Raw genomic sequence first — 25,809 nt, 5'->3', positions numbered from 1 at the left:
GTTGTAGGAGTTCTTTATATATATTGCATATTAACTCCTTGTCAGATATGTCAATTACAAAAAAAAAGAGAGAAATCTTCTCCCATACAGTAGGTTGTCTTTTCATTTTGTTGATGGTTCTAATGCTGTGCAAAAGTTTTTTATTTTCGTGTAGTCTTAATAGTTGTGTTTTTTTAATAATTTTTTTAAAAGTTTATTTATTAAATTTAAGAGAGAGAGAGTAAGCATGAGCAGCGGAGGGGCAGAGAGAGAGGGAAAGAGAGAATCCCAGGCAGGCTCTGCACTGTCAGCACAGAGCCCTGATGTGGGGTTCGAACTCTCAAAACCTCAAGATTATGACCTGAGCCAAAATCAAGAGTCAGATGCTTAAGCAACTGAGCCACCCACGTGCCCCAGAGCTTTTTGATTACCAACTGAATTTTGTTACTAGTAATCAGCCTGTTCAGATTTTTTATTTCTTTCTGATTCAATCTTGGAAGATTGTATGTTTTTCTATGAATTTATTCTAGGTTGTCCAATTTGTTGGCATATAATTTCTCATAGCAGCCTCTTATAATTCGTTGTATTTTTGTAATGAAGCTTGTTATTTCTCTTTCATTTCTGATTTTATTGAGGCCTCTCCCTTTTTTTCTTGATGAATCTGGCTACAGGTTTATTAATTTTGTGTATCTTTTCGGAGGACTCACTGTTAGTTTCACTGATTTTTTTTTCTTCTGTTTCATTTATTTCTGTTCTGATAGGATTTCCTTTCTTCTCTGGTTCCTTTAGGTGTAAGGTTAGATTGTTTGAGATTTTTCTTGTTTCTCAAGGCAGACCTATATCATTATAAACTTCCCTCTTAGAACTACTTTTGATACATCCCCAAAATTTTGAACCATGGTGTTTCCATTTTTATTTATCTCTTGGTTTTGATTTCCTATTTGATTTATGACTTATTGGTTGTTTAGTAACATGTTTTCAAATCTCTACATTTGTATTTTTTCCTTTTTTTTTGTATTGATTTCTAGTTTCATATTCTTGTGTTCAGAAAAGATGCTTGATTTTATTTCAGTCTTCTTAAATTTATTGAGACTTGTTTAGTGGCCTAACATGATCAATCCTAGAGAATGTTCCATATGCACTTGAAAAGAATGTATATTCTGCTGTTTGGGGATGGAGTGTTCTGTATATATCTGTTAAGTTCATATGGTCTAATGCATAATTCAAAGCCAGTCTCTGTGTTGATTTTCTGTCTGGATGATCTATCCATTGATGTAAGTGAGGTGTTGTTAAAGTTCCCAACTATGATCATATAACTGTCAATTTCTGCCTTTATGTCTGTTCATATTCTTTTATATATATAAGTACTCCTATATTAGGTGCACAGATATTTACAATTGTTATATACTTTTGTTGTATTAATCACTTTATCATTACATAATGCCCTTCTTTGTCTCTTGTTACAGTCCTTGTTTAAAGTCTATTTTGTCTGATATAAGTATTTCTACCCTAGCTTTTTTTTTTCCCACTTCATTTGTGTGAATATCTTTTTCTATCCCTTTACTTTCAGTTTGTGTCTTTAGGTATGAAGTGAGTTTCTTGTAGGCAGCATTTGGAGGGTTGTTTTTTTTTTCTTTTTTCTTTTTTTTTTTTATATGCGTTTTGTCACCCTGTGTCTTACCTGGAGCATTTAGTCCATTTACATTTGAAGTAATTATTGATAGGTATGTACTTACTATAATTTTCTTCATTGTTTTCTGGTTGTTTTTATTGTTCTCTATTCCTTTCTTCTCTTGATCTCTTCCCTTGTGATGACTTTCTTTAATGTTCTCCTTTGTCTTTATATTTGTGTATCTGTTACAGGCTTTTGGTTTGTGGTTATGAAATTCATATACAACATCCTAAGTATATAGCAGTCTATGATAAGTTGATGGCTGCTTAAGCTTGAACACATTTTAGAAGCATGACATTTTTACTCTTTCCCCCTTCACGTTTTATGTATATGATATCACATTTTTCACCTTTTTATTTTGTGACTTCCTTAACTACTTTTTTTTTTTTACATATAATTGATTTTACCACTTTTAATGTTTAACCTTCGTACTAGCTTTGTAAGTGAATGATTGACTACCTTTACTATATGTTTGCTTTTATTAGTGAAATTATATCCTTTTATAATTTTCTTCTAGTTATGGCCTTTTCCACTTAAAGAAGTCCCTTTAACTTTTCTTGTAAGGTTAGTGGTGATGAACTCCTTTAATTTTTGTTTGGGAGACTCTATCTTTCCTTCAATTGTGAATGATAACCTTGCCGGATATAGTATTTTTGGTTGTACTTTTTTTTTTTCCTTTTAGTGCTTTGAATATATCATGCCACTCCCTCTGGCCTGCAAAGTTTCTGCTGAAAAATCGGGTGATAGATAGCCTTATGGGGTTTTCCTTGTATGTAACTAGTTGTTTTTCTCTTGTTATATTTGAAAGTCTCAATCTTTAGTTTTTGATGTTTTAATTATTAGGGGTTTGATGTGGACCTTTTTGGGTTTATCTTATTTGGGATTCTCTCTCTGCTTCCTGGGCCTACTTCTCTGTTTTCTTACCCAGGTCGAGGAAGTTTTCAGCTATTATTTATTCAAATAAATTTTCTGCCTCTTTCTCTTCTCTTTCTGGGATTACTACACTGCAAATGTTCGTATGTTTGATATTGTCCCAGAATTCTCTTAAGATTTCCTCATTTTTAAGAATTCTATTCTCTTGTGGCGCCTGGGTGGCTCAGTTAAGAGCCAAATTTGGCTCAGGCCATGATCTTGCGGTTCGTGAGTTCAAGCCCTGCGTGGGCTCTGTGCTGACTTCTCCGAGCCTGGAACTTGCTTCAGATTCTGTAACTCTCTCTGCCCCTCTCCTGCCTGCTCGCTTGCTTGCTCTCTCTCTCTCTCTGCCCCTCCCCCACTTGTGCTCTGTCTCTTAAAAATAAATAAACGTTAAAAAAAATTTTTTTTTAATTCTTTTCTCTTTTTGCTGTTCAGCTTGGGTACTTTTTGTTACCCTGTCTTCCAGATCACTGAATCTCTTATTGTTTCCCTATATCTGTTATTGTTTTCCTCTAGTGTATTTTTCATTTCAGTTATTATATTCTTCAACTCTGGTTGGTTCTTTTGAATGTTTTTATCCCTTTCTTGAAACTCACTTGATTTATTCACTCTTTTCTGCAGCCTGGTGAGCATCTTTTTGACCATTCTTTGAACTCTTTATGAAATAGGTTTCTTATCTTCATTTCATTTAGTTCTTTCTGTGGTTTGTTTTCATTTAAACAAATATTCCTCTCATTGAAACCATATTCCTCTGTCTTCTCATGTTGTTTCATTTTCTGTGTATGTTTCTATGAATTAGGTGAAACAGCAATCTATCCCAGTCTTGAAGGAATGGTGTTGTATAGGAACCATCCATGTGTAGACTGCATGTGCCTGGTGACTTTGGCTGGCTGGCCGGAGCTGGAGTGGGCACAGACTGGGAGTTTTGTAGCATGCTGCATCGGGGCCACCCCAGTGGGATGCCTAGAGCTGAAGTAGGCCTGGGCTGGCAGTACCCTGGATTCTCAACACCAGGTCATCAAGTGTCAGAAATTTTTAAGCTTGATTTTTAGTTCTGCTGCTTACCCCAAAATGATTTTTGGAGTAATGCAGAGAAAGTACGATAGGTCATTCTCTTTAAAGTACAGACCAGATCAAAGTGACAGGTGATATATCTACGAGCACTTACTCCCTCTCAAACCCATAATTGACTAATGATAATCTATTTTTGAGAATTCTGAATCTTGAGTTCTCCCAGTTCTAATTTCTAAGGTCTCATCTTTATATGCAATGCCATTTTATTGTCCAGGATTTAGTCTTCAGCATTGATCCAGTCAGAAATGACAAAATGGAGGTATCATTCAAAATATGGCTTCTTTGCTATACCTTTAGAAGGGATAACGTAATGGGGCAGTTTACCTGAGGACAATATTAAAGCAGGTCTTGGTTAATGACTTGAGTTTGCTTAATTAAAAATTTGTTCTGAATGAAAATGTCAAGTTTTTTTTTTTAATGTTAATTTATTTTGAGAGAGAATGTGCACATGTGCACAGGCCCATGCTGTCAGTGCAGAGCCCATCTTGGGTTCCATCTCATGAACCGTGAGATCATGACCTGAGCCAAAATCAAGAGTCAGAAGCTTAACCAACTGAGCCACCCAGGCACCCCAAAAATGACAAGCTTTTAATGCATGCACAGAAATTAACAATCCTAGCCTCCCAGTTTTCACATCAGTAGCAATTTGCATGCCCATGGACTGTAATTCTTATAGGTTATTACAAATAATTTTTATATAATAAAGACATTACCATATATGTATCTGAGTTGTGTTTAGGTTCATAATATAGGCTGATATTAGTACAATGGCAGAAAGAGCCTTTGGGTAGGTATAGAAATGGAAATATCTAAATAGTTAAAAAAAAATACTAATGTAATTAAAATAATGTTTGAGATGGTTAAAATAACAAAACATTTTAAGTTTTAATTATTGTAAGAAATTTGCATAGGAAGTAATATGTGAAACTAACTTGATTTAAAAGATGTTATGTCCCAGGATATAATTTTTTAATTTTGATACCATTAGAATAATTAGTGGTCTCTGATATGATTTCATAGAGCTGTAATCAATACCAAATAACAGAAATTTTAAATTTTGTTGCACTTACTGTTTTAATATAAATCAAGATTGTGCAATGCTTTGAAATCTTGAAAAGGCTTCTGTTCTGGTATTGGTATCACATCCTTTACTTAAGGATTGTCCTACTTTGATAATTCCTGTTTAGAGTAATTCAGCTACCTTACTTTTCAATTTTTATTATATAATTTAAATGTTATTGTGGATTCTTGTAAACTGTTTTAAATCCTCTGAGAATAATACAGGAAACAACACAAACATAGCTTAAAGTACTTAAAAACTGGCATTTTCATCTGGAATAATTATTCATGTTATATTTGAGATATCCAAGCCCAGGAAGAAATGTTTATGGTAAAACAGTTTTCATCATTGTATAGCCATTTGCACAAATTTAGTCTTTATACTTCCAGAAACATATTTCTACTTTATATAAAATACCATATATATTTAACTTTAATTTTCAACCTTGAGAAAATTAATTGTTTAGAATACTAAAATATGCCCTGGTCACAAGTCTTTTATAATGTAATTTAACAATTTATTTAGTTGTATTGAAGATATATATATATGTGTGTGTATGTATATATATATATATGTATATATATATATGTATACATATATAAATGTGTGTATATATATATGTATATACACACACACAGACTTACTAGTAATAGGTCTTTTTAAATTATGAGATTGTGTACATTCCTAAGTTTTCATTTTCAGTGTATTTTAAAGCCTTTTGTGTTTTTCTTTTCACTTTTTGAATGAATCAGAGACCAGAATTGAGTGGAATGCTATCTTAAACAAGTCAAAAATCTGTTATAACCTTTACATATACTACTTAAATGAAGAAAGGTAAAACACCCCACAAAATTCCAACTGATAATCACCCTATTCAGACACTGGTGAATATGTCCCTCAGTCCAAGCCGACCTTCTTCATCAGAGGTAAGAAAATCTTGTAAACTAAAATATAAGAAAATATAAGAAAAGCTTGCTTAATATTGTTTTTGAAAAGTTCTGAGAAAGCAAAATATGGATTATATAAAGTATTAGATATTAACTCCACTGTGTATCCCATTGTCTGATTACAATTATTTTATCCCAGTTCTTTTATCTGTAGTTCATTTCCTCTAAGTACTCTGATTTTATTGGGTTCCCAGTGCATTGATCCTATCACCTGTTTTTTGTTTTTGTTTGTCTGTTTGTCTTATTCATCACCTTTTGATGCCCTCCAGAGTTTAAATACCATAGAACGATCTGGATTACTCTCTTTCTGATACTTTTGACTCCTTGGCCCTCTCTCATTTCATTATACTGCTTGGCAAAACAAAAACCCTGGTTAATCTAATTCTTCACCTATGCTATACCTATACCTACAATGGAATGTGGCTGGAGAAAAATATACCAACATGAACATTGTTCTCACTTTAAATTCAGGACCATGAATCTCAACTGGAACCTTTTGCTGATAGGCAGACTGTCTTCCACTCACTCATTTACTTTTCCACTGTTCTAGACAACTATTTCATACCTTCTCAAACCCCCAGTACCTTCTCTCCATTTTCTCTTTAAACCAGCTCCAATCAAGTTTTCACTCCACTACTGCACCAAAATTGCTGTTAAATTCACCTCTACATTACTAAATCTGTTGTTTAATTCTTATCCTGCATATTTTTGGTCTATCTGTGTGCAGCAGTTGACACTGTTGATCACTCATATTTAACATAATTAATTCACTTGGCTTCTAGCATACACATCTTGGTTTTCCTCCTGCTTTCCTTGTTGTTCATTTTCAGTCTTCTTTGCTGGGTTTTCTTCTTCCTGATCACTTAATACTGGAGAATTTCAGGGGCCAGCTCTTTGTTTCTTCTCCATCTGCACTCATTCCTTGGTGGTCTCATTCTGTATAATAGCTTTAAATACCAACTTTAGGCTAAGGATTCCCAAATTTATATCCTCAATCTAGTCTTCTTTCCCAAACTGCAGATTCATGTTTTCAGCTTCCATCCCACATGGATGGCCAATACACATCTTAAAATTAGCATATCTCAAACTGAACTATGGATCTTTTCTCCCTCCCCTAAACATGTTCTCCCCATGACATTCTCCATCTCAGGTGATAGCAAATCCATCCTTTGAGTATCTGTGGCCACATGCCTTAGAGTCATTTTTGTTTGTTTGTTTCTCAAACTTCACTTCCAATGGACTAACTGTAGCTTCAAATTATATGAAAATCTGACCATTTCCCATCACTTCTGCTAGTACATTGGAATGAGCCACCATCATCTCACACTTTATTCAGATAGCATCATAACAGGTTCCATTTTCTTGTCCCTTACAGCCTGTTGTATTAACCCTTTAATAGTTATTGAATATAGTAAACTTTGGAAGTAGAACATTGTATGTGTCCTATTGAAAGGCAAAATGAAATACAGGGCACCATTTATAAAGTATTCTTGCCCCCAGCTGACTAATTTGTGTCAGTTGAAGACTATACACAGTTAACTGTTTACAAGAGGGAAGTCTTTGTTTCAAAAACGCTTGTTGAACAAGGTTGGCTGGGAAGATGGTAGAGTAGGAGGACCCTAAGCCTGCTTCATCCAAGGATACAACTAGATAACACATCATTGTAAATAGCCAAGAAAACTACCTAAGAAAGACTGGAAGAACAAACTCTACAACTAAGGTAGGGAAGAGGCCACATCGAAGGAGGTAGGAAGGGCAAAGACAGGGTCTAGGAGCAAAAGGGACTATGGCCATCTTTGGTGGAGAAGGAGAGGTGTAGAGAAAGGCAGAAAACAGACTTTCACACTGGGGCACCTACAAACAGGGAGGATGAATCCCCATAATATTTGCCTTTTTCTTGAGTTCTTACAACCAAAGGGACTTAAAGCCTGGAATTTTAAAAAATCAGCATACTCTACTCTGGAAGAGTATAGAGGGCTGTAGAAAGCCCCACCCATAAAGAGCACAACAAACAGTCCATGAAGACACAGGGTAGAACCAGCTGTTTGAGACATGTCAGGGGAAGTGGGAGGGTGAGTGATTTGTCATCACAGCGTGTGACCCAGAGACACAGGGATTGCTGAGAGACGCCTCCAGGAAAAGGAGCAGACAGGCACCATTTCCCTTCCCTGTTCCCCCTCCTCTGGAATAAATACTGGCCACCTGTGGGAACCAGGGTGGTGCCTACACTCGTTACCTAACTTGCTTGCACTGAGTCCTGCCCCCTCATGCTTTGGCAGATCAGCCCTTCCCAGTCACACCTACCTCAGTCCCCACATTGCACATTCCTCCCCCAGAATACTGGTGCAAACCCTGCCAACACCAAATCTGCTGACACATACATTTGGCAGGGCCTTATTTCTGGGAGCAGGAGGGGCAGATCCCATTTCACAAGCTGACTACTACACACCATGTTAAAATGTATGCCACTCCTGTTGAGGACCACAATAGGCAAAGAGAGCCTCTGCAGACAACTGGACTGAAGGAAATAAGATACTAAGACTCAACAGCAGAGCACATGCAATGCACATAGGAAACATTCCCTGAAACACTAGGCCCTGAGGAACAGGGGACACTGTACTGCAAGGTACTATAGGACCTCTTCTTCATAAGACTGTTATTGTTAAGAGCAAGAGAAGTAGCTGATTTTCCTAATACAGAGAAATGGACACAGAAAGTCGGACAAATAGGGAGGCATAGATACCCCCAAATGAAAGAACAGGACCAAGCCACCAAAAGAGACCAAAGCAAAACAGTTAAAAATAATATGCCTGATATAGAATGTAAAGTAATGATCATAAAGATACTTACCAAACTTGAGAAAAGATTGAAGACATCAGTGAGACCCTTGACAAAGAGATTAAAAAAAGAGAGAGACAGATAAAGAACACAGTAAATGAAATTGAAAATATATTTGATGGAATAAATACCAGGCTAGATGAAGCAGAGGAACAAATTAGTGACCTGGAAGACAAGTAATGAAAAGTAACCAAGCTGAGCAAAGGAGAGGAAAGAAAATTATGCAAATTGAGAATAGTGCAAGGGAATTCAGTGACTCCATCAAGCATAATAGTCATAAGGGATCTCAGAAGAAGAAGAGGTTAGGGGGCAGAAAATTTACTTGAAGAAATAATAACTGAAAACTTCCCTATTCTGAAGAGGATAATAGATGTCCAGATCCAGGAGGCACAGAGAGCTCTCTAAATATTCAATCCAAGGAGTTCCACATGAAGACACATAGTAATTAAAATGGCAAAAAGTAGTGATAAAGAAAAAAGTTTTTAAGCAACAAGAGGAAAAAAAAAGACTGTTAAATACAAAGGAAACCCCATAAGGCCATCAGTGAATTTTTCAGCAGAAACTTTGCAGGCCAGAAGGGAGTGGCATGATATATTCAAAGTGGTGAAAGGAAAAATCTACAACCAAGAATATTCTATCCAGCAAGGCTATAATTCAGAATAAAAGGAGAGAGAAAGAGTTTCTCAGACAAAAACTAAAGGAGTTCATGAATACTAAACCAGCCCTACAAGAAATATTAAAGGGGACTCTTTGAGTGGAAAGGGAAGACCATAAGTGAGAGTATGGAAAGTAGAAAGCAGAAAAGCAGTAAAAATAAATATTTCTGTTTTATAATATTGATATCATAAATATCAAAGGACTCATAAAATAAAAAGATGTAAAGTATGATACCATATACCTAAAATGGGGTGAGGGGATAAACAATGGGTTTAGACTTAAACTGACCATCAACTTGATATACACTGCTATATGCAGAAGATGTTATATACAAAACTAATAATAACCACAAATCAAAAACCAGTAATACATATGCAAAGAATAAAGAGAAAGGAATCCAGTCTATCACTAAAGAATGCCAACACACTATAAAAGAGAACAAGAGAAGGATCAAAGAAAATCTGTAGAAATAACCATAAAACAAATCACAATGGAAATAAATACATGCCTATAAATAATTACTTTGTAAATGGACTAAATGCTCTTATCAAAAGACATACAGTAACAGAGTGGATAAATTAACAAGACCCATCAATATGCTGCCTACAAGAGACCCATTTCAGACCAAAAGACACCTGCAGCTTGAAAGTGAGGGGCTGGAGAAATATTTATCATGAAAATGGATGTCAAAAGTAACCTGGATAACAATACTTACATTGGAAAAATAAGACTTTAAAACAACTGTAACAAGACAAGAAAGGACACTATATAATAATATTTATGTACCCAACTTAGCACAGAAATACATAAAACAGTTAATAACAAGCATAAAGGAAATAATTGATAATAATACAATAATGGGGCACTTTAACACCCCACTTAAATCAACAGACAAATCATCCAAATAGAAAATCAACAAAGGTATAGTGGCTTTGAATAACATACTGGACCAGATGGATTTAACATATATTCAGAACATTCTATCCTAAAACAGAGTACACATTCTTTTCAAGTGCACACAGAACACTCTCCAGATAGATTAGGTCACAAAAGAAGTCTCAACAAATTTTAAAAAATCAAAGTCCTACTGTGCATCTTTTTTGACTGCAATGCTCTAAAACTAGAAAACCACAGGAAAAAAATCTGTAAAGAGCACAAATACATTGAGGTTAAAATATCGTGCTGCTAAACAACGAATGGATCAACCAAGAAATTAAAGAAGGCAAAAATTACATGGAAACAAATGAAAATTGAAAAGACAATAGTCCAAAGTCTTTTCCTCAAGTGTGGTCCTAAGAGGGAAGTTTATAGGAATACGGGTCTACCTCAAGAAGCAAGAAAAATCTCAACCTTACACCTAAACAAGCTACAAAAAGAACAAAACCCAAACTCCGCAAAAGCAAGGAAATAAAGATTAGAGCAGAAATAAATGATTTAGGCAGCCATTGCCACAACCATGATGTTGAAACAAAAGAAGCAGAATTAGCAGCAGCAGCCACCACTGCAGCAGCCTCAGCTGCCAGAGTGGAAAGAGACTGGAGATGAGGAGCATGGAAGTCCCATTGGACCACCAGCCTTCTGGGCCTTACTCCCATGGCCACTGGAAAGCCTGGTGACTCTAAGTCAGCTCTTCACAGAGGTCTTCCAGGGTCAAGGGAATGAATGATTCAACCACTGCTGAGTCTCCCACCTCCTTCCTGGGGCAGAGGCCCAGTCTGGGGAGGCCTAGGCCCCAGGTGTGGCCCATGTGGTTGTGGTTGGTGGAGGGCCAATACTGAGCCTTTTTCCTGGACCAAGCCATGGAGGTCCTTTCAGGGGAGGCTTTCACAAAGAGCAGAGAAATCCTCGAAGGTCAAAAGTTGGTCTCTTATCAAAAATACCTACCCACCCAAGTATGGCCCCCAGGTTATGGAAAACAAATCCTACCACCCTGTCTGCTGACATTTTGCCAAAAAGGGTCACTGTCGATATGAGGACCTCTGTGCCTTCTGCCATCCAGGTGTCAATGGATCTCCTCTGTGAGACTGTGCCTTTCCATCGAGGCTGAAGGGAGCCCTCTGTAACCTAACAGCCATATATTTCCTTGTGGCCCTGTGATGGCTACTGTGAGGCTGTTCCACCCACTGCCCTCAGACAGTGACACCCACCCCCATCTGTGACCTTCCCATTTGGGGTCCAGAGTTATGTTTCATCACTGGTGCCCAGTGTGTGGTCTTTTGTCTGATTCAGCCTCTAGAGACTTGTCTTCAGGACCCCATCTTTGCTCACTTCAACTGCCTCCTAGATCCTCTTCCCCCTCACTAACTCACTGCTGAACAGGAAACCTCTTTGGTGCAGTTTCTTATGCATCTGTCCACCTAGCCCCCGGTACTGCCCTCGATTCTTGAGAGCCCTGGAGCAGTTTCATACCATTCCCTTCCAGCTGCTTGAGTCCTTTTTATGTGACAACCCTTACCCACAAAGTTGCCAGTTGCTCTGTGAAACTCACCAGGTTGACCTGGGGTCAAGTATGGATGACTGGTGCAGTTACTCCCTGAAAGGCCACTCTCCCTGCTTTTGGATTTTGTAGTTTCTGCATCAGTAGCATGATCCCCATTGCTCTGGTCTGGTCTGACCACAGTGCTTTGTGAAACTGTTCATCCCCTTGTATGTAGCCTCTCTCTGCCCGTGGCTTTGTGACTTCCCAACACTAGACTAAGTTTTTCTGCCAAAATGAGTGAGACTTCGTGCCCTCTAGACTTTCCATACCTCCCAATGTGGGAGAATTGTGAAACTTTGTGCAAGACAGCCTCCCTGGTCTCCCCATTCTGGGGTCGGTTTTTCTGGGTTTGACACAAGCCCATGAGACATCTTCTAAAGCTTCTGAGGGGTTACCCTCTCCTCTCCAGCCCACTTTAGTTAGACTATGTCATTGTGAGGCCACCAGCCCTTTCATCTGAATTCTGTGAATCTCCACCCAGCCTACCTTTGGGTAGAACCTGGACAGTACCGTCACCCGCATCTAACTTTCTTCCCTCCATCCCTGGCACTGGTTGTTTTCTGTGAAAATGGCAGTGTACAGGCTCAGTTTTGAACTGGCCTCGAGGAAATGGATCAGGAATTGTGTGGGCAGGAGGGAAGGATGAGAGCCATTGGAGAACAGAGAATGATTTTTTTTTCTTTTTAACATTTTTTTTTAATATTAGTAATAAAGGCAGTGAACACAAGCAAAAAAAAATGATATAGAACAAAAATAAATAATGAAACCAGGAGCTTTTTCTTTGAAAAGATCAACAAAATTAATAAACCTCTAACAAGACTGATTAAAAAGGAGAGGACCCAAGTCAACAACATCACTAATGAAAAAGGAGAAATAGCAACCAACGCCACAGAAGTACAAACAATTGTAACAGAATATTATGGAAACCTGTACACCCAACAAATTGGATAAATTAAATTAATAAATTTCTAAAAACATATAACCTACCAAAACTAAAGCAGGAAAAAATAGAAAATTTGACCAGACCAATTACCAGCAATGAAAGCAAATCAATAATCAAAAAACTCCCAAAAAACAAAGTCCAGGACTAGATGGCTTCACCAGCAAATTCTACCAAACATTTAAACAGCTAATACCTATTCTTCTCAAACTATTCCAAAAAATACAAGAAGGAATACTTCCAAATTCATTCTATGAAGCCAATATTACCTTGATATCAAAAGGAAATAGATACCAGAAAAAAAAGAACTGTAGGCCAATATATCTCATGAATATAGATGCAAAAATCCTCAACAAAATGTTAGCAAACCAAATCCAACTATACATTAAAAAAATCATACACCATAATCAAGTGGGATTTATTCCTGACATGAAAGGGTGATTCAATATTCACAAAACAGTAAACATGATACATCAATAAGAGAAAGGATAAAAACCATATCATTTCAATAGATGTAAAAAAAAAAATCTGAAAAAGTACAAGATCCATTCATGACAAAAACTGTCTGCAAAGTGGGTCTAGAGGGAACATACTTCAACATAATGAAGACCTTATATGAAAAACCCATAGCCAACATCGTACTCAATGGTGAAAAACTGAGAGCGTTTCCCCTAAGGTCAGGAACAAGATAAGGATATCCACTCTCATCACTTCTATTCAACATAGTACTGGAAGTCCTAGCCACAATAATTAGACAACATAAATAAAAGGCATCCAAATTGGTAAGGAAGAAGCATAATTTTCACTATTTGCAAATGACATATATAGAAAACCCTAAAGACTCCATCAAAAAAAACTACTAGAAGTCATAAATGAATTCAAGCAAAGTCATAGGATACAAAATAAATGTATAGAAATCTGTTCCATTCCTACACACTAATAATGAAGCAGCAGAAAGTGAAATTAAGAAAACAATCCCATATACAACTGTACCAAAAACACTCAGATATCTAGGAATAAACTTAAGCAAAGAGGTGAAAGACCTGTACTGTGAGAATCACAAAACACTGATAAAAGAAATTCAGGAAGACACAAAGACATCCCATGCTCATGGATTAGAAGAGCAAATATTGTTAAAATGTCCAAACTACCCAAAACAATCTACAGGTTTAATGCAGTCCCCATAAAAATACAAATAGCAATTTTTTATAAGCCCCTTTCAATTTTTTTTTATGTTTATTTATTTTGACCGTGCAAGCGAGCAGGAGGGAGGGGCAAATAGAGGAGAGAGGATCCCAAGCAGTCTCTGCGCCACCAGTGCAGAGCCCAACACAGGGTTCAAACTCACAGATTGTGAGATCATGACCTGAGCCAAAACCAAGAGTCGGATGCACAATCAACTGAGGCACCTAGGTGCCCCACCCATAGCATTTTTCACAGAACTAGGACAAACAATCCTAAAATTTGTATGGAACCACAAAAGACCTAAAATAGCCAAAGCAATCTTGAGAAACAAAACTGGAGGAATCACAATTCCAGATTTCAAGTCATATTATAAAGAAGTAGCAATTAAAACAGTATAGTACTGACATAAAAATAGACACATAGATCAGTGGAATAGAACAGGAAAGCCAGAAGTCCATTATTATATGGTTAATCTTCAACAAAGAAGAAGTGAATATTCAATGGGGAAAAAAATTCTTCAACAAATGGTGTTGGGAGAACTGGACAGCCACATGCAAAAGAATGAACCTGGACCACTTTCCTTCACCACATAAAAAATAAACTCAAAATGGATTAAAGGCCTAAATGTGAGACCTGACCTGAAACCATAAAAATCCTAGAAGAGAACCTAGGCAGTAATTTCTCTGACATTGGCCATAGCAATATTTTTCTAGATATGTCTCCTCAGGCAAGGGAAACAAAAATGAACTATTGGGACTACATCAAAATAAAAAGCTTCTGCACAGTGAAGGAAACAATTCAACAAAACTAAAAGGCAACCTATGGAATGGGAAAAGATATTTGCAGATGACATCTGGTAAAGGGTTAATATCCAAAATATATAAAGAACTGATATGACTTGATACCCCCCAAACAAATGATCTAATAAAAAATGGGCAGAAGACATCCAGATGGTCACCAGAGGCATGAAAAGATGCTCAACATCACTCATCATCAGGGATATACAAGTCAAAACTGCAATGAGGTATTACCTGATGCCTGTCAGAATGGCTAAAATCGAAAACACAAGAAACAGCAAGTGTTGGAGAGGATGTGGAGAAGGAAACTTCTTGCAGTGCTAGTGGGAATGTAAATAGGTGCAGTCACTGTGCAGAACATTATGAAGATTCCTCAAAAAAATTAAAAATAGAATTATCCTTCAATCCAGTAATCTCACTACTGGGTATTTATCCAAAGAATACAAAAACACTAATTCAAAGGGATACATGCACCCCTGTGTTTATTACAGCTTCATTTACAATAGTCAAATTATGGAAGCAGCTCAGGTGATTGGATAAAGGAGTGATTTTACATATATAAAAAAAGTGATTATATGTGTGTGTGTATGTACACACACATATACAATGAGATATTATACAGCCATTAAAAAGAATGAAATCTTTCTATTTGCAACACTATGCATAGAGCTAGACAGTATAAAGCTTAGCACAATAGGTCAAAGACAAATACCATGTGATCCTATTTGTATGTGGAATTTAATGAAACAAAGTAAATGAGCAAAGGAAAAAAAGAAACTAAGAAACAGACTCTTAGCTATAGAAAACAAAAACTATAGAAACAAGGGGTGAAATGAGGAAAATAGGAGATGGAGATTACAGGATACACTTTTCATGACAAAAAAAAAGATTAAAAAAAGAAACTATAGTATACTAAAAAAAGAGAGGAATTGGAGAATTAAGTTAAATGTATCTTAAGGAGTTAATAAGGTAAATTCAGAATGCAAAACATTCTTTAAAACAACTACCCAGTCTCTTTAAAAAGTTAATGCCATTAAGAGGGGGTGGGGGAGAAGGTCTGGAAAATTTGCAGATTAAGATTTTTAAAGATGTGACAAACCCAATGCAGTGTGTTATCCTTGATTGGATTCTAGACTGAAAAACATTCTGAGAACAAATGGACAATTAAGGAAATTTGAATGTGGAATGGATATTATTTTACATTAAGGAACTGTTAATTTTCTTAAATGTGAAAATGTGAAAAATTAGACAAGTCCTTATTTTTAGGAGATGGATGCGAAAGTATTTAGGATTATATTTTCATGATGTCTGATTACTTTGAATGGTTTGTTAAGGGAGGGAGAGAGGATTGAGGACAATCTGGTTGTAACATCTGTCACCCCATTGATGACCAAGGTTGATTGGACTGATCTGGCTGGACAGGTGGGTGTCCCCTTTCTCTCTCACAACTCCATATGTGTCCCTCCAAAAGTTGTGTGCTGGGTTGAAGAGGACGACCTTCCCTATAGAGGAGGATCATTCTTCAGTCAAAGGGTATACAAGTAGTTCTGCTCCCCTGCTAGAACCTCCAAACAAGCTCTCAAGGTCCGATTGTAGAAGGCAGGGTAGTCAAGTTTCCAAGACTGCAGACACATCCAAATAAGGTGCTGCATGTGGCAGTCCCCTTTAAAAAAAGAGGTTGGGTGGGGGGCGGGGGGGAGAAGAAGTAAATGTGGCATGATGTTTACTTTTGAATCTAAGTAGTAGGTATTTGGGTGTTTGTAGTATTCCTTTTATTTGTATGTATGTTTAGAATTTTTCATGTTAAAATAAGAATCTAAAATGAATGTCAGATGTGCTTCTATTAAAACCCTGAATTGGCTTCTCATTTTCTAAGATAAAGAGCTTACAGTGGCCTGGAAGACCCTATTTGTTCCTTGTCCTCCTCATTTTTCTTACTTGATCTTTTACTACTCTCTCCCTCACTCTCTCAGCTTTAATCACACTAGCACTTTCTCACCTTAAGACCTTTGCTTTAATTCTTCTTGGAACTTTTTACTTCTACATCCTCACTCATCTAATTTCTTCTTCACCTGCAGTCTTTACTTAAATCTCACCTTTTCTGGGGCACCTGGGTGGCTCAGTCAGTTGAGCGACCAACTCTTGATTTCGGCTCAGATCGTGGTCTCACAGTTCTGTGTTGGAGCCTGCTTGAGAGTCCCTCTCTTTCTCTCTCTCTCAAATTAAAACAAAACAAAACAAAACACTGAAACCTACTTCCTCTTTTATCTTCCCAGTTTTCCTCACCCTGCTCTACTTATTCTTTTTTTTCAGTACTGACCACTTTCTCATGTACTATATAACTTATCAGTGTTTTATATTTACTGTTTATTGTCTGTGTGCCTCACAGACCTGGGTCTAGTCTGAGGCAAATGAGTCACTTGCCTGAGGTGCAAAATTTAAGCCCCCCCCCCACACACAAAAGACCCTCCATAATTAAGATAAATAATTCAATACAAGTTTTTTTAATGAAAAAATTGATGCAGAAGAAATCCTAATAGCATTTTAAAGAGAAACAGAATCTGATAGGCCATTTTGGAACCTGAGGCAAAAGGCAAAAATATGTGCCTATAAATATACCTTTTAATGTATTTTTAATGGTTAGTAGTTTTGATGAAAATATTATTGATGAGCTGCTTCCATGAAAGCCAGAAAAGTAAAATTATAATAAATTCATGTTTTGGTATAAATAGAATATTTAACCTTAAAATAATGTTGTGAGTTTTAGTATATACTTTTAAAATTCTCAGTATTTTTTCAACTACTTTGTTATTCTGGAAAAAGTTAACCATTAAGAATTTTTGTTTGTTTTTTGTTTTATTTACTTTTGAGAGAGAGAGAGCATGAACAGGAGAAGGGCAGAGAGAGAGTGAGACACAGAATCTGAAGCAGGCTTCAGGCTCTGAGCTGTCAGCACAGAGCCCAGTGCGGGGCTCAAACCCATGAACCATGAGATCATGACCTGAGCTGAACCCAAGAGTCAGACACTTAACCAACTGAGCCACCCAGGTGCCCCCAGAAATGTATTTCTTTTAAGAAACATGTATTGAGGTTCATATTTTTCCTTTTGCTTAAGGCTGTAATAGTAGTATTAATTTCTCTATTTAAATTTTTGATATTTTGCTTATCATGAAAGTTTTTACATTGAATAGGGTTTTTTTAAATGTATTTATCTTGATTACGGAGGTTTTGTTGCAGCCTTAAATTTTGCATCTGAGGTCAGTGCCTCACTTGCCTCACTCTTCTTCTTGTCCTGTTGCCTCATTTGAAGGTAGAGTTATGCACAAGCAAGGATCTTTTTCTTACTCACTACATATCTCTAATGCCTAGACCAGTGCTGGCACATGGTAGACATTCAGTAAATATTTGTTGAGGGAATAAATAAACACAAATCCACTATAAATTATTTTATATCACAAAATGTATCAAAGTCCAAGAAATGTTTTAACTATATTTTCTCTGTATTGCCTACTCAATTATGGAATTAAATCTATACAGGCACTTTGATTTATAGTTCATGAATTATAGAAATATTGACAGAATTTACTTTGTTTATAAAAACAAAGTAAAAATGTTTAGTTCAATAAATATTTTTTCTCCTGTAAAATATTAATGCATTTATATAAAGGATAAGGTCATATTTACTAAAGGCTTCTGAAAGTTTTACAAATATTTAATCATGTAGCTATTAAATATTATAGTATTAATAGTATAGTGTAGGGGTGCCCAGTTAGCTCAGTCGTTAAGTGTCCAGCTCTTGATTCTGGTTCTGGTTATGATTTCACAGTTCGTGAATTCAAGCCCAACACTTGGGATTCTCTCTCTTCCTCTTTCTCTGTTCCTACACTGCTTGCGCTCTCTCTCTCTCAAAATAAATAAACTTAAAAAAAATAGTATAGTGTAGTGTTAGCTGTGAATAGTATAGTATAGTTAGGAAATTATCTTTTAAATGCTCTGGTATTCAAAATACAGCATATGGCAAACTTCAAACTACAGCAGATCTATACACACATCAAATGTATAGAAGTAATTTACTTGGTCTATAAAAACAACTTGAGCAAAACATTCAGTTCAAGAACCAATTTTATCTCCTATAAAAATTACTAATATTAATGGTAGGTCATAATCAAATTTTTAAAGTTTTACTCAGATATTTAATACTGTAAAGTATAATCATTTGAGTTTTAATATGCAATGAATAACAAACTTCATTAGACTAAAAGATAAGACTAGGGGCGCCTGGGTGGCGCAGTCGGTTAAGCGTCCGACTTCAGCCAGGTCACAATCTCGCAGTCCGTGAGTTCGAGCCCCGCGTCGGGCTCTGGGCTGATGGCTCAGAGCCTGGAGCCTGTTTCCGATTCTGTGTCTCCCTCTCTCTCTGCCCCTCCCCCGTTCATGCTCTCTCTCTGTCCCAAAAATAAATAAACGTTGGGAAAAAAAAAAAGATAAGACTATATTTGCTCTAATTGTTTTGTTTCTGTTGTGGTAATCTAAATATTCATCTAAGTGGAAGGATTCTAATTTAGGTCTAACAAAACATTAATAGAAAAGAAAATGGTATTGGGGCACCTGGGTGGCTCAGTCGGTTGGGTGTCTGACTTTGGCTTAGGTCATGAACTCGTGGTTGATGAGTTCCAGCCCCATGTCGGCCTCTGTGCTGACAGCTTGGAGCCTGGGGCCTGCTTCAGATTCTTTGTCTCCCTCTCTCTTTGCCCTTCCTCTGCTTGTGCTCTGTTTCTCTCAAAAATAGATAAACATTAAAAATAGCTTTTTAATGTTTAAAAAAAAAGAAAATAGTATTAATTTTTTAAAGTTTATTTTATTTGGAGAGAGAGCACGAGAAAGGGGCAGAGAGAGAGAGAGAGAGAGGGAGAGGGAGAGAATCCTAAGCACGCCCTGCACTGTTAATGCAGAGCCAGATGTGGGGCTCAAACCCAGGAACCCATGAGATCATGACCTGAGTCCAAAGCAAGGGTCGGACGCTTAATCCACTGTGCCACCCAGGTGCCCCCACGAAAATGGTATTAAAAGTACAGATAAACTAAGCTGGCAGACATGCCCTACACAAGAACAACCATTTCTTCCCCCATCACTGTCAGGAATAGGTTCTTCCTAGAATTCTGGGAAACAAAAATATTTCCCAGACCATAGTTGAGAATTGCACAGTTGCAGTTGCTGAGAACTAGCAATCATCACAACAATGTTAGGGAGACAATATGTAGCGTGTAAGGATTCCACAAGATCACTATAACAGAACTGAGTAGGTGGGGATCAAGGGAGAGGGAAAGGTTGGTAATCAGAAAACTGATCTTGGTGGTCTGCAACTCTTACTTCAAGCCACAGAAAGAACACTGTATGTCGGGGATGTTATGGTACCTTAAGACCACATCTATGACATTGTTTCTAGGGAGAAGATGTGCTGTAAGTGCCAAGTAGCCAACTTAAAATTTTGGCTCTTCATTTTCCTTTTTGTGTTTGTTCAGAAGGATACATGTATTCCATCTTTATTTCAATTATGATTATTAACTTTAAAATTCTAGAGGACATCAGCTGATTTTTTCCATTTTAAAAATATTTTAACTGATGTCTTCTCAATTTATTCAGTTGGTGGAACTTCATGTTTTCTATGTCCCTGAAGGATCATGGAACTATAAGCTAAATACCATTTCAATAGAAGTTGTTAACAAATTCATTTCAGCTGGATTTATAAGGCAAGTATTTTGTGGTCATGTTATGATGTGCCTGAAAAAGCAATCTCTTTTTTTTTTTCTGCAGAGAAAAATGGGTTGTTTTTTTGGGTTTTTTTTGTTTTGTTTTGTTTTTTGTTTTTGGAAATTTAGGTTATAAGTGAAAAATTCTGGTCCATGTTATGGATCCAGTTTCTAACTTAATACTATCAACAAATAATGTTATATAACAGTTAATATGTACTGGAGGAACAGATGTCACTTAACCATAATACTGCCACCCAGAAAAGGTATAACTGGTATATTACTGTGGTTACACACAAAAAGAATATAGAGAGAAATTATCTGAAATTAGAAACCTGTTGAAAACTGTGAATAGTGGTTAAACCAGCGTATCCACAATGACTTTTTCAAAAAGAAACAGAATATAAGTATATGTGTGTGTACATTTACATGTATGTGTATTTTCACATTCATAGAAGCATACATGACATTATTCCTTATCTTCCACATCACTTCAAGCATACCAGTCTCTGTTCTGTTCTGGAACACATCAGACATGGACCTCAGGACACTTGTACTTGCTGTTCTCTTAATCTAGAATGCTCTTTCAGCCCTTATGTATCCTATCTCACTCATCTTCAGGTCTTTACTCCAATATTACTTTTTTGTTTAGATCTCTGATCACTATATTTTAAATTGTAGCTATGCTTCCTTCTCTGCTTTACTTTTCTCCATAGTACTTAGCAATGTCTTATAATTTATATGTTTTTCTTATTTTCTTAATTTTTTTCTTTCCCATCATTAGATTGTAAAGTCTGTAAGGGCAGAGATTTTTGTCTCTCTTGTTGATTGCCATATTCCCATTCCTTAGAACAATGCCTGACACATACTGGGTGCTCAGTAAATACTTGTTGGTTGAATGAATTAGTTATATAATGTTTCCCATAAGATCCTAGAATAACAAGAACTCAAAAAAATAGCATAAATGATGGCTTTAAATTTTAGATTTTGAGTGATGAAGTATCCCTAAATGAGCAAAAGTGTAGGGTCTGACAACATTTGATCATCAAAGAAATTTTTAAGCACCAGCTAATCTTGTCAAACTTCCAAAATAATTATCTGTGGGTAAATCATTCTTTAATATATGTGTAAAAAATATGTAAGTTCCATAACAAAGATTTTTAAAAAATAATACCATTTAGATGTGGATGAGAAAAATAGGCAAGCATTTTCCTTTCAGTACAGAAAGGGCTTTTTTTTTTTTCCAATGTTTTTATTTATTTTTTGGGGGACAGAGAGAGACAGAGCATGAATGGGGGAGGGGCAGAGAGAGAGGGAGACACAGAATCGGAAACAGGCTCCAGGCTCTGAGCCATCAGCCCAGAGCCCCACGCGGGGGCTCGAACTCATGGACCGCGAGATCGTGACCTGGCTGAAGTCGGACGCTTAACCAACTGCGCCACCCAGGCGCCCCTGAGAAGGGGCTTTTATAAACAGTATTTATTTGTATAATCATTTTTTAAAATTTCCTGAAGTTTTACAAAGTGCCAGGCAATATAAAACCACAATATATTAAGTCATATATGATATATTAAATTAGTATTTATTTTTGAGATAGCTGACTAATGTTATCAAATGTATAGTATAGCTGAAACCTATTTCATTTTACATTATAAAGCAATGTCATATTTCAGAGTATCTCCTCACCTTACTTTACAAGCCCTGAGAGAGCGTCTCGGTGAGTTCCTTGGTGAAGATGCTGTTGCAGAAAAATTTTTATTTCTGAAATGCATTGGAAATAATCTAGCTGTGGTAAGTTTTCTTATTTTTTTCTTTTTGATTAAAGAAAGCATACCTTAAGAAATTATGTTTCTTAAATGCTTATCAACTCAGCTTCTTAATATGAGATAAATAATATCAATCATAATGAAATGACAGTATAACTAAATACATAGATCATTAAGAAAAGATGGGTTGTGGGGCACCTGTGTGGCTCAGTTGGTTGAGCAACCAACTAGGGCTAAGGTGATGATCTTAAGGTTCCTGAGTTCAGAACGAGCCTTGCGTCTGGCTCACTGCTGTCAGCTCAGAGCCCTTTTTGGAACCTCTGTTCCCTCTCTCTCTACCCCTTCCCCACTCGTTCTCTCTCTCTCTCTCTCTCTCTCAAAAATAAACATTAAAAAAAAAGATGGGTCTTATTAGCATATTATTGGACACTAAAATGATGGGGATATTTTCAGGTGTGTGTTTCCTTGGGAAGAAAAGGAAGACAAAGTTAAAATGTGATTGTATAAGTAATATGTATTTTTAAATTTAAATGATAGGTTTAAAAACATTTTAAGTAAGTACTTGTGTTCTGGACAGAAATGGATCCTCATTGTTTGGGGCACAGCTAGCTTCATTTGGTGTGAAATGATAGGACTCCAGCATATGTACATATATTTTGGGGGGTTTCAGCTATTATCTGTTGAACAATCCTATTTGTAGTTTCTGTGATTTAATGGCAGGCTTTTCTCAGTTTCTCCAGCTGAAATTCTTAATTCTTAAGCCATTGGATCTCAAAAGTTTCTGGTTTCTCATATCAACATGAGGTTTCTTTCTTTAATCAAGACTTTCCATGTTTAAACAAAAGTCAGTATATTCCTATTCCACTCTGGTTAACATATTATGTCATTATTATGTATTTATGTGATTATTTACTTAACATCTGACTCTGCCATTAGACTATAGCTTCCTGTGAGCAGGGACTTTATTTTATTCACTATTGTATTTATACAGTGCCTAGCAAGGTGTTTAGCTCTTAAAGACATCTAAATGTTTATGGACAAATAATGAATGATAATGGAAAAAAAATAAACATTTCCCTCCAAAGTAGTACTATTAAGGAATTTTCTATGTGGAATTCTCAGGATCAGCAGCTAGATTTGAAGTTTTTGTCACTTGAGTTCTATTCAGTATGGTAGATTCTTAATTTACTCATTAAGTTTTTCTCAAAGAAGAATAAGAACAGTTCTCATAACTTTTTATTCTTTTTCATGATATCTAAAATTACACAATATCAATCACAGAATCCTAGGTTGGAAGGTAATTTAAGTGAACTTCCAAAATTCTTCTAATATTTTACTGTTTTCAACAGATATTTATTGATGTTTTTCTACAAACAAAATGAGAAAAAAGAATTGGATATGGATCCTTCCCTTAAAGAGTATTCAGTGTAGTGGTGGAGAGAAATTAAATTAGCATATTTTGTATATTCAGAAGAAAAAGGGATTACATCCAGCAGGAGAAGAGGGGAGATGGAGAACTTTGACAAAGAAGAGATATATTCAGTTTGGAGTTTGTAAGATAAATACTTGATCTTGCAAAGATGTTGGGTGGGGAAAGCTTTCTGAGAAGAGAAAATAGAATGAGCAGCAAAGTGGAAAAAGCAGGCAGCTAAGAAAGAGTGGAGTTTTTCTTTTTTTAAATTGGAACATGGTGTGAAAAGAAATAGTAGAGAACAAGTTGTAAAGTCATTTGTTGAAGTTCTTGAATGCCAGATTAATGAGTTTTGTTTGTTTCTGAAGCATTGGAGTTTTTGATCAAAAGGTGACATGATGAGAGCCTTAAGAGACTAGAGGCAGGGTTTATAACTAGGAGACTTGCCGTGGTTAGGCCAGAGATATGGAGGGCCTAAGGAATAAGCTGCTTCTTAGATTTCATCTATTGCTATTTTTCTCCTTGATTTTCCATTTTAACCACAAAAATCTTTGTGTGGTCCTCAAATATAGCAAACTCTGTTCTGATTTATGTTCTTTGAACTTGCCTGGAAATTACTTCCCCTTGATTTTCAAATAGCTTGCTTCATCTTTTCATAATTCAAGTCTCAAGCTCAAGTATTATCTTTTCCAAAGGGCCATCTCTGACCACCTACTTTTTAGATATTCTTACTCTTAAATTACTCTGTATTCCATCACTCTTTTGTTTTCATAAATCACATATCACTGTTCTAAATCATGTTTCTTTAACATCTGTTCTCGTAAGTAGAATAGAAGCTACATGAAAGCAAGAACTCTGCGTTGTTTACTGTTGTATCTCCTACCATAGAGAATACTGCCTGAGTATGCCCTCAATATTTGTTGAATGAATGAATGGATGGATGGATGAATAACAGATGAACACCATGGGTTATATATTTAGGAAATAAAGTATACAGCTTTGGACTCTGAAGCCAGATTTCCTGGTTTTGAGTCCCAACTTGGAAACTTCCTAGTTATAACATCATGGACAAGTTATTTAACTTCTCTTTGCCTCACTCTTGTTGTCTGTGAACTAAAACGTGTGCCCATCACATGGAACTGTGGAGATTAACTGAGCTATTACATGTAGGGCACTTAGAATAGTGCTTAGCATATAGTGAGTCCATGCAAGTGATAGCCATAGTCATTATCACTAAATGACATGGAATTTCTTTTATGTTTTGTACAGCGAATAGAAATAGGATTATATTCTACATTTTCTAGACTCTAACCTCAGTTATCAGCTTTTAAGTTTGATTTGTATGTCACAGATATGTGCCTTCTGCAAAAAAAAAAAGTTGGACTAAAAATAATTGAAAACATACAAAAGCTTTATTTTTTTTCCTCATTTATTTGTTTCTAGGTGAAGGCAAAGCAAGAATCAGAACTGAAACTCAAGTCATTTGTTCCTCCATATGTATGTAATGTGACATTTTAAACTTACGCTAATTTTTTAACTTAACTGTTTTTTAAATTACAAGCTAATTTTTTAAATTTCCTATGTGTTTTAGGCTCTTCAGCCAGAATTATATTTGCTTCCTATAATGGATCACTTAGGAAATATTTATTCAGCATCAACAGTTTCTTTAGATGAGCGGCAGACTAATACCGGTGTTGCTGAGGCTGATGGAATAATCCACAGACCAGTTAGTGTAACTTTGGTGAAGGAAGAACCTGGAACAGATCCCAGTTTTTTAGTAAACACTTTGAAAGAGCTTCTTAACAAGAATCGAGAAGAAGGTGATTTCAACTGGAATGGGAAAAACAAAGAGGTTATTATAGTACATTTTAGTAGTCAGGTCGGTGAGCAAATTCTGGGCAAATCTAGCCTTACAAATGTGGCAGTATAAAAGGAAAGCTACAAGTCCATTGGGGGATTTTTAAAAATAGTTTCACCAAGTGAGAGAAAAAAACGCAACTTAAGTACTATGTTAAAAATCAAGTCAAAATACTTATAGCACATAAATAAACTCCACTACCTTCTTTTATAATAGTTTCAGATAGTTAAGGCTGAAGGAGAAAGGAAGTGATTACTGCATAGAACCCTGGTATTATTACTATAAGTGAGAAGGATCTTAGCCACGAAAATAGTATCAAACAGAAGCAAAACAATTTTAATGCTGGACAACATTTGTATTTCAAAGAATTGTAAATTTTTATCTGATTACTTTCATCAATTCAGTTCTTAAAAAGTGGTAGATAATTAAACAAATATATAAAGGTGGAACTATTGTCTAAGAACCTATTGAAAAAAATAAT

General features: G+C 36.1%; 2 protein-coding genes and 1 pseudogene across 3 annotated transcripts in view; all 3 read left to right on the top strand.

Moving 5' to 3' along the window:
• Nucleotides 1-6,440, top strand: part of RPF1 (ribosome production factor 1 homolog) — a 39,603-nt gene extending 33,163 nt beyond the window's left edge. For both annotated transcript variants that reach the window (XR_007155135.1, XR_007155136.1), the window contains 2 exons: nt 1,213-1,217; nt 6,430-6,440. The gene's annotated coding sequence lies outside the window, so the exon portion shown is untranslated. The remainder of the gene's footprint in view (nt 1-1,212; nt 1,218-6,429) is intronic.
• SPATA1 (spermatogenesis associated 1) overlaps nt 1-25,809 on the top strand; it is a 56,939-nt gene that overhangs the window by 3,662 nt on the left and 27,468 nt on the right. The window contains 5 exon segments of the mRNA XM_047873246.1: nt 5,453-5,626; nt 20,187-20,293; nt 21,967-22,084; nt 24,914-24,967; nt 25,062-25,290. Coding sequence (XP_047729202.1) covers nt 5,525-5,626; nt 20,187-20,293; nt 21,967-22,084; nt 24,914-24,967; nt 25,062-25,290 — 610 coding nt within the window. The 5' untranslated portion in view covers nt 5,453-5,524.
• On the top strand, nt 10,587-12,269 carry LOC125173740 (proline-rich protein 3-like; annotated as a pseudogene).

This window comes from Prionailurus viverrinus, chromosome C1 (genome assembly GCF_022837055.1).
Source record: "Prionailurus viverrinus isolate Anna chromosome C1, UM_Priviv_1.0, whole genome shotgun sequence".
NCBI classification, from domain to species: domain Eukaryota; kingdom Metazoa; phylum Chordata; class Mammalia; order Carnivora; family Felidae; genus Prionailurus; species Prionailurus viverrinus.
This window is presented reverse-complemented; position numbering and strand designations above follow the sequence as displayed.